Source organism: Arachis ipaensis, chromosome B6 (assembly GCF_059453495.1).
Source record: "Arachis ipaensis isolate K30076 ecotype BB chromosome B6, ASM5945349v1, whole genome shotgun sequence".
In the NCBI taxonomy this organism is placed as follows: Eukaryota; Viridiplantae; Streptophyta; class Magnoliopsida; order Fabales; family Fabaceae; genus Arachis; species Arachis ipaensis.
In genome coordinates, this window is record NC_142441.1 from 134,534,255 (window position 1) to 134,543,446 (window position 9,192).

The 9,192-nt window shown below is 31.1% G+C and overlaps 1 protein-coding gene across 1 annotated transcript; it reads left to right on the forward strand.

Annotated features, from left to right (window-relative positions):
* The first annotated feature begins 5,072 nt into the window (after positions 1-5,072).
* LOC107605005 (teosinte glume architecture 1) lies at positions 5,073-8,218 on the forward strand. Its single transcript, XM_016306738.3, has 4 exons — positions 5,073-5,209; positions 5,787-6,250; positions 6,613-6,749; positions 7,452-8,218. Exons 2-4 carry the CDS (start codon positions 5,892-5,894, stop codon positions 7,994-7,996), a joined length of 1,041 nt encoding a protein of 346 aa, XP_016162224.1. The 5' UTR covers positions 5,073-5,209; positions 5,787-5,891; the 3' UTR covers positions 7,997-8,218.
* Positions 8,219-9,192: the final 974 nt, after the last annotated feature.

A 9,192-nucleotide genomic window follows, 5' to 3' on the forward strand; every position in this document is an offset into this window, starting at 1 on the left:
GGCCTAGGGTTCGAATTTTCAGCAGCCCTTAAGAACAAAATTTATAGCTTGAATATCATCAAATTTTATCAAATTTTTATCAAAATTTTACCAAGAATCACTCATATAATCAATCAATTTCAAACATAACTAAACCATACAATAATCACACAACTCAAACACAATTAATCAAGATTAATTTCACCAAATCCTACCTTGATTTGCTGCCTCAAATTCGGTTGCTCCTTGAAGTGTTCTTAAAGCACTTTTTCCTCCTAAATCCAATCAAGAACAACTTTAAAACTCAAAACCATCAACTAACCGAAACTCCAGTAGAAGTTTAGAAAGGATATCCTCACCTTAAACCTACCAAAAATTGAAGTTTCTTGGCCCACAAATCACCTTAAGCAAGAGAGCTATGGAAGAACATCAAGAAAATACAAGTTTCAAGCATGGCTCTCAAAACTGAATTAAACAAAGGGATAAGCAGCCACCACACCTGAATTTGAACCATGAAAAATCACATGATTTTGAAGAGGAATAAGAGAGGATCATTTTAATCGGTTTGGAATTTTGATTTGAGTTTTGGTTTGGAAGAAATCAAGATTTGAAGTTCTATGTGTTTAAAGTTTTCTCTCTTTTCTTTCTCTCTTATTTTTGGCTATTGAAGGTGGAAATAAGCAGCTTGGAGTATCTTGGGTGGTGGAAAAAAATGTGCTTGATGATGATTGGCTAGTTAGGGAGGTGGTTGAAAAATATCTCAAGTGTATAATTACTAAAACTAGATGTATTAGAACACACACTTAACAACACATCTAGATATTAATATCTGAGCTACTAGTATAGATGACACTAGTAACAAGATTAATTAACATGAAAATAGAAGATATATGATGAGACATTAGCATTACTAAAGTCATCAGAGAGTACTGGTATTAACCTTCACTAGTAGACTGTGAGTCCGGTTAAATTTATCTCCTATTTTTAACAAAAACAGATCAATTAATATTAAAATATTATTCAACCAGCTCTAATATTAATATAATAATAATATTATATTATTATTTTTCTTCTCTCACGAATCGAGTTCGGCTCGTCAAATTGAGACTAATTACGAAAACTAGAATCTAAAACTCCTAATCAAAGTGGCTCAAAAACTAGGTTCTTCGCGACTTTGTCGTCGAGCTTATCTCAGAAAAAGTTCTTACTTAATGATGATATAAGGATGATGTAGGTTGAGGTGCTTGATGATACAATAGAGGAGCTTCCTTTATTAAACTTCCAAAAACTCCGCTTCTTCAGAAAAAGTCTCATGTATTCGAAAACTAGGTTGTTACAATAAACCTTAACCACCCCACCGGACCAAGTCCAGCCTACTACTGAACTCGCTTGTACATCCAAGTTGTAGGAGAGAATTCTTGCATGCAAAATTTGGTGAAGAGGAGAATAAACCTTCTCAAGGTATCACTCCCCAACCGACCATAGATCTAAAATTCGGAGATCCGAATAAAAAATGTGAATATAATCCATCTCATTACATAACTATTCCTCTTTTCTTCATTTGGAGAACCAAAAATTTTGGTCCAAATTCTCAATGCACTAATCAAAACCATCCTTCAAAATATTTCAAATTTTGCCAAACATAAGATCTGTTATCCGTAGAATGACTAAAAGCGTAAAAAAGAAAAAGATATTTAGTATATTTCTTGTAGTATTAGGCATTAAACTTACAATAATTTTTTTTTCTCGAACGAGTATTTAAACCAAACTAATTAAATCAGATCGAATCAATTTTGATAAAGTAATTGAGTTACAAGTACCTGTTTATATCGCTACTTTTTATCTTAAAATTTCAAAAGTTTTGTTTTAATACAAATATTTTACTAAAAAGTATATAATTCTTTGTCCTTCTCAAATAATTGTTCACTTTTGAAATTTTATTGTTCAGAAATAATTATATATTTAGAAAATTTATGCAACGTTACATTGGTTATCTTTTCTCAATTATATTTAGTAATACTAATATAGTGGAAGAGAGAATAAACTGAAAAATTATTAAGGATAATTTTGTAAAATAATTCTTAACTTCTTCAAACTTTTATAAAATTTTGAATAAAATTCCACCTGACCCTTAACAATTTCGTTAATTCTCATTCCATTCTTCATCGATTAGAAAATAACATTGTGACTCCTAACAATTAATTATGTCAGGTATTTTATTCCTTTTGTTAATATTTTTATTTAGAACTAACGGATTTTGCCTACGTATCACGTTAGCTGATGATGTGTCAAGAAACCATTCCAAGGGACAAAACGTCTTTTGCCGTGTCAGTAATACGCTGCAATAAAATAGGACAATTAACCCTAAAAAAAATTTTAGGAGACATTTAAACTCTTAACTAATTAAAACGTTGACACATAAATCCATAATGAACCATAAAATAAGACAAGTATCCCTCAATTTCTTTCTCCTCTTTCTCTTTTTCTTTTTCTTTTTCTTTTTCCCTTTCAATAATCATTTTCTTCTTGATTTCCAATACAAATTTTATGTCCCCATCTTTGCAATATCTTTCTATTAGTATTGTGAACATGATCTTGATAAATTTTAAACCTATCTCACTAATCTCATTCACAACTTTTCTAACTTTTTTCAAATTGCGGATCTTGCAAAGGCCATTTATCAACGCATTGTACATGATCAAATCCGGCCTAATGCCTTGTTTCATCATTATTTGAAAATTCTTTCAGGCTAGATCAATTTTTCATATTTGCATTGTCCATCAATCAAAATGGTAAAAGTAACATCATTCGAGATCAACCCTTTCTTGCACATGTCTCAAAGAAGAAGAAGCAGCAGCAACATCAAAGAACTAAGGCTACTACCAACCAAGGCCAACAACCTAGCAAGTACGATGACTTGTTGAAATTTAGGGATACTTATCCTATTTCATGGTTCATTCTAGGTTTATGTTTAAATTAATTAGGGGTTTAAGTGTCTCCTAAAAAAATTTTAGGGATTTAATTGTCCTATTTTATTGCAGTATATTGCTACATGACAGGAGACATTTTGTCCTTTGGAATTGTTCCTTGATACGTCATCAGCTAATGTGACACGTAGGTAAAATTCATTAACTCTAGACGAAAACATTAACGAAGGGGTAGAATGTTTGATGGAGTTAATCGTTAGAGGCCACAATGTCATTTTTCAATCGATGAGGAGTGGAATGAGAGATAGCGAAATAGTTAGAGATCGATGTAGGATTTTACTCTATACTTTTTTTATTATTTTATTTTTAATCTATATGAATATATATTTACAAAATAAAGATTATTTGAAAACATAGAGGTTACTAATTATAATTATCTTACAAATTTATTTTATATATTTTTAATTTTTTATAATATTATTAGACTATCTCAAATTGGTTAAGGATCTTACAATTTTTTAGTTGATTATAATATCCTTCAATTTAAGAGGTCAAGAATTAATTTATTGTTAAATTCCATTTAGGGTTGATTATGTTAAAGTGAAACACAGCTATTGGGCCGAGTTACTCAGCTTCTTAGTTGGTTGGGACCATAAAAATTTCCAAAGCAATGAAACTGAATAAAGAACGAATAGTTTCAATTCAAACTATGAGAAGCTGAAATGTCATGTTGTTGCAACTGGCTTAGCTGCCATATGTAGTCCCATTCCTGTTGTTTTTATCGACTGTAAAGTTGCAGCGAAACAGTCTAAATAAAGCTGCAGTCATTTTCCATAGGCTGCCACCACCAATGCGTTATTCTAGTCGCCATTATTTATGTCTCATTCATTACTTTAATCAAGAGCGTCACCAAAGAGGAAATTATAAATAAATAAAACTAGAAGCTAGAATCAGGAACAACTTACTATAAATAACGCAACTCAAATAAAATATATGCACTAGTGGAACTTTTAAATTCTTGGGCTAAATAATTATGGGGCATTAGCTTAAATTTGTTTTAAAAAATTTGTGACGATAATTTAGTTAATATTTTTTGTGATAAAAGATTAGCTTTAGTGAAGCAAGCATTAATCATTTTTATTTGATATTGATGTTATATAAAATCAATGTGTCTTTTTATCTTTATGGATATAAGTCTCATATTAGATCAATATTTAAATATACTTGATAGATCACATGATTTGACACGTTGGAGATTTCTTCTTGTTGAAAAATTAGTGATGTCTCTATATGGCGAATAAAACTTGGACTAAAATATATGAAATTTAGACAAAAATTTCCCAACTTTATTATTATTATTACAATTATTATTGTTATTATTATTTTGGTTTCTGTGGTCCATGAAAAGAAATTAATCCTTTTTTAATATTTTGAAAGAACTCTTAAGAAAAACTAAGGCCTAAATATTTTATTAAAAAATGAATTATGGGTTTAAGAAGCATGTACTAATAAAGTACTTTAACCAATTAAATTCAGAAATTTAAATAATTATTCATGTAATGGATAAAAGAACTATTATAATAATTATGTCAATACATAATTAAATGATAGTACGTGTTAAAAGTCAGTATATTCAAATTAAGTTCTTAAAAAATACAAATAAATAGAAAAATTTAAAAATCTTGAAAAAATTTTAACTTATACTAAAAGAATCCAATAACATTTGTCATTTTAATTATTTACATGCTAATTAAATAATTTAAAAGAAACTGTTAATGATAAATTTGTTTATTAAAAATGTTTTTATTCTATTATTTAATATTTTATTATTATTTATACGTTGTGAATAGAATCTTACCAAAAATAAAATAAAAAAAATTATCAATATAAATATATAAATATATAAATTCTGATTTGACCTTTGATTTATGATGTGTATATAATATTTTTGTTTTTCTAGAAAGTTTTTTTATTAGTAATGTTTTAGAAAGTATGACAAATGTTAACTAAATTCAAAAATTAAATTGATGCATTTGGAAATTGAGAAACTAGATTCATTAACTAGTAAAAACCAAATTTAGTGTGATCTTGGAAAACAAAGAAACAGATCTCACTGTTCTCCAGGAATAATTTTGATGAGGCAAGAGCAAAGTAGTTAATTAATTTAGGTTCAGCCTCTTCCTTACCCCATCCACCTCTCATTGAATTTTGAGTTGGTAAGCTAATCTTCAACACAAGTCCTCTCTGCTTATCTACTCCAAACATGGCTTCTGTGCCTCTCAATCTGTTCAAACTTGGGAGATGTAAGTTCTAAAAACAAAAAACTATGTAGGTGGAGTTGGTCATGAAGAGCTACAAACTTTTTTTTTTTTAATTATTATTGTTATTATTACTTTTTTTATGTCACAGAAAACAACAAAATCCTTAAAAATTGACATTAATTTCTTTTCAACACCCCTCTCTCTTGAAGGCCAACTTGCTTTGAGCTTGAGGTGACATTAATCATGTTTGTGGTCACTACTTTCAGGATGATCTAATCTTCCAATACCCTCTATATTAATTACTTTCCCTTTTATTTTCTTTTCTTAATTTGTTTTTCTTTTCTTATTTGATTGATTATTTTAGATAATGCATACATGACATGTATTGAAAATAAAAAAAAATTGGGGACATGAGTATTTATTCTCTTGGCTTCCTTTGAGAACCCAATTCATAATCCTCTTTGTTCTTTTTCTTTGTTTATTTTTATTTTTTTGTTCATTGACCCACTTTTCTTCTCATCGTTGGTTTTTCCTTCCTCCATAAAAGTCAAAGCCTTGTTCTGCTTTTGCTTGTGTGTAATAAGTTCTGATTCCTGTTTGAGAGTATTTTTCTTTTCAGGTTTGGAATCTTAGAAAAATATTAAAGAAGATATAAAGAAAGAAGGCATCATAGTGTGTGTGTGTGTGTGGAAGCAAAGTGGTGTTGTTGCTGGTGGCTAAAGCCATGGATTGGGATTGGAAAGAGTTTGCTTGGGATGCATCTGAGTTGGACCTCTCTCACAAGAATAGTAACAGTGAAGAAGCTTCTTCAGTTGATTTGCGCCTGGCCGGCGAGGCCTCTGATTTGGAAAAGAAAGAAGAAGAATCATCAATAAGAACTGTGTCGTCTTCGTCGTCGTCGGCGAAGAGATCCCGTTTGCAAAATGGGCCACAGAATTTGTCTTGTTTGGTTGATGGATGCAGCTCTGATCTTAGTGATTGCAGGGAGTATCATAGGCGTCACAGGGTCTGCGAGAAGCACTCCAAAACCCCGGTTGTGTTGGTTGGGGGAAAGCAGCAAAGGTTTTGCCAACAATGCAGCAGGTATGGAAATTGAAGTTGAAAATGAAATTAGTAACTCATTGGGTTGGGAATTTGTTCAATTGTGTATGTTTTGGTGGAAACTTAGGATAACTTCACATGAAGTTGATAGTTGATAATCTCTAAATGATTTGACAAGTTTGACTAAATTGTCATTTACCGGCTCTCTGCTATTAACTTTATATGAAGTTGACTGCAATTGAGTTTCCACAGTTTGTTTTAGATGGTTTGAAGTGGGGATATGGTTTATCATTGGGCCATTTTGGAGTCGTTTGATTCAAGTAACTGACTGAAACTGGTAGGATAAGGCTTTGTTTGATTGTTTGGTTGTTGTTGCTGTGTTGGTGCCAATTTTGTTGTTGTAGGTTTCATTCACTTGGGGAGTTTGATGAGGTTAAGAGGAGTTGCCGGAAGCGGCTTGATGGGCATAATAGGCGCCGGAGGAAACCTCAGCCGCCATCTTTCCTCATGAGTTCTGAGAAGTTCATGTACAATTACAAAGGTTTGTGTGTGGTATCCCCTAGATTATTCCAACTTAGTTGCCTTTCTGTTCTGTGTTTTGATCTTTAACTTAATGATTGTGTAAAAAATGAGATGAAAAGATGGAACTAGCAGAAGATAGTCAAGAGTTGTTTTGTTACCTTAATAGAGAATTAGAAAGAAACAAGAAATCTTGGTCATCTCACTCATTTCCTTATTTAGTTCTAAGCTGGTTAGTGATATGAAGCTATTACACTAGAATTAGAATTTGGTGCTCAGCATAAACAATTTAAAACCTTTTGCTAAACTGAAGTAAATGCTAGGATTAGTATTGATCATAACTGTTGGGTACATCCGATGATAAAATTCAAGTAATTATCCGTTCTGAAGAAACATGAGGGAAGAATGTGAAAACTTCTTTTATACTCTCTCCGTTTTAGAATAAGTTTTTCTTTCATTTTGTTGCTTCCCTAAAAAATTGATGTATCTAGATAACTCTCTTTGGTTAGATACTGATTTTTCAATGAATCCAAAAAGTGAAAGAGACACTTCTTGTGAAATGGAGTAGTTTTCAAATGGGGTTCAATTATTGGTCTTAAATAGTCATTCAGTGCAAAATATTTTATACTGGCAATGTATCAAAATTAAAATAATTGTATAATATTTTGCCAATATTTCTTTCCTTTCATAAGTGGCACTGTCTTTTTCCTTTGTACAACTTTAGGACCTAGGATCCTGCATTTTGGTAACCCTCAACCATATGCAAACCCTATTGTGAGAAACATGTGGCCTGCTGCATCCATATCCGGAGCCAAATCTGAGTATGATCATCACCGGTTTCTATATCGAATCGACAAGCACAGGCAGGACAAGGAGCTTCTTCTCTGGCAAGATAATGTTCCAAAATCATTCAATGAATCCACAGCAATGCCGGGAACTCCAATCCACCAGCCTATCTGTGGCAGCACCATTGCCCCATCAACAACTGCAAAGCTCGGCCTTAAGAAGCCGCCGCCTTCTGATGGCAAACCTGGGTGCTTTGATGCAGGTTGTGCTCTCTATCTTCTGTCAACAATACAAACACAAACACAGTCTCCGTCCTCAGGGACCGAGCAATTCGATGCTGCGGTTGATAAGCCTGGTAGCCATCAAGTATTGGTTCTTGATGCTAACACAACCAACCTTCATTGCAATGGGATGCTGCAAATGGGACATGATGGATTGGTTGAAAATGGTGACTCACTTGCACTTCCATTTTTTTGGGAGTAGCTAAGGTTGCTGAGTGGTTATACCTTATATCTGTCTTCTTTGGGGGAATTTTAATGGAATTGTTGGTATTGGGAACATATAAATTTTTATCTCTGTAATCCAATAACAAAGCTAGAACTTGTTGAAGCTTTTTGTTGGTTCCAGAAGATTCTTACTGAGATAACACTCTCAGTTGTTATGAAACCAATTTGAATTGGGAGTTAATTTTTATTTGTTGGTTTATGACTTGGTTTTATGGATTTTTTCATTATTAATAGCAGCCCTAAATTATTAATGGATAACCCCACCGAATAGATTTGGTTAAAGTCATTTGCCATTTCTCATAGGTAATGTGAGGGATCTTTTTAAATAAATAAATTAAATTTCATATTCACATTTATATACTTTTAACATATTAGATCTCTTTTCACTCTACTTATTTTGTTATTGTAAACGAAATAAATAACACCATTTATCTTATTTATAAACAAAATTTGTGAAATAATTATATTTATATAATTTAAATTTTATTATCATCTCAAGTTTTATGTATCTAATTTTTTTTTAATTTTATATAAAATTTTGATTTTCTTCATCTTGTTAGTTATAATTATGTTTATCGCTAGAGATAGCAAAAAATTCATACCCGCAGATATTTGTAGGAATGATTTGCGATGAAAAAACTAATGGAGATCTACAAAATTCTCACAAAAAAGGGAATTCGCTTTCGCAAATAAATGGAAACAAGATGGGAATTGAGGTACCTATTCCACAGTAACCCGCAAAATTTCTGCAAAAATAAATTTACTTAAGTACTTTTATATATATATGAAGCTAATTCATTTTATTTTAATTTATATGTTAAAAATATTATGTCTATATTATTATGTTAAATTTTTGTTTAAATTGTGTTTAATTTAATACATTTAATTTAATTTTATTGTGGTTGTATTAATTTATTTTAATTTAAAACTTAATCTTCTCCCACGAAAAAAATAAATAAAAATTTGTGACAAAAATAAAACAAAAACAAGAGATATTTACTAAATAAAAGACAAGAGAGGGGAGAAGGTCCGCTCAACGGAGAGCTTATTTTACCGCTTATCTCTTTCTAATTGGGATTTGGCGAGCGGAATTAAAATAAGTATGAATTAGAATAATCAAAGAACTACGATCTTACTTCCGCAGATATTGGCTAATTTATTGCGTTACAAAAT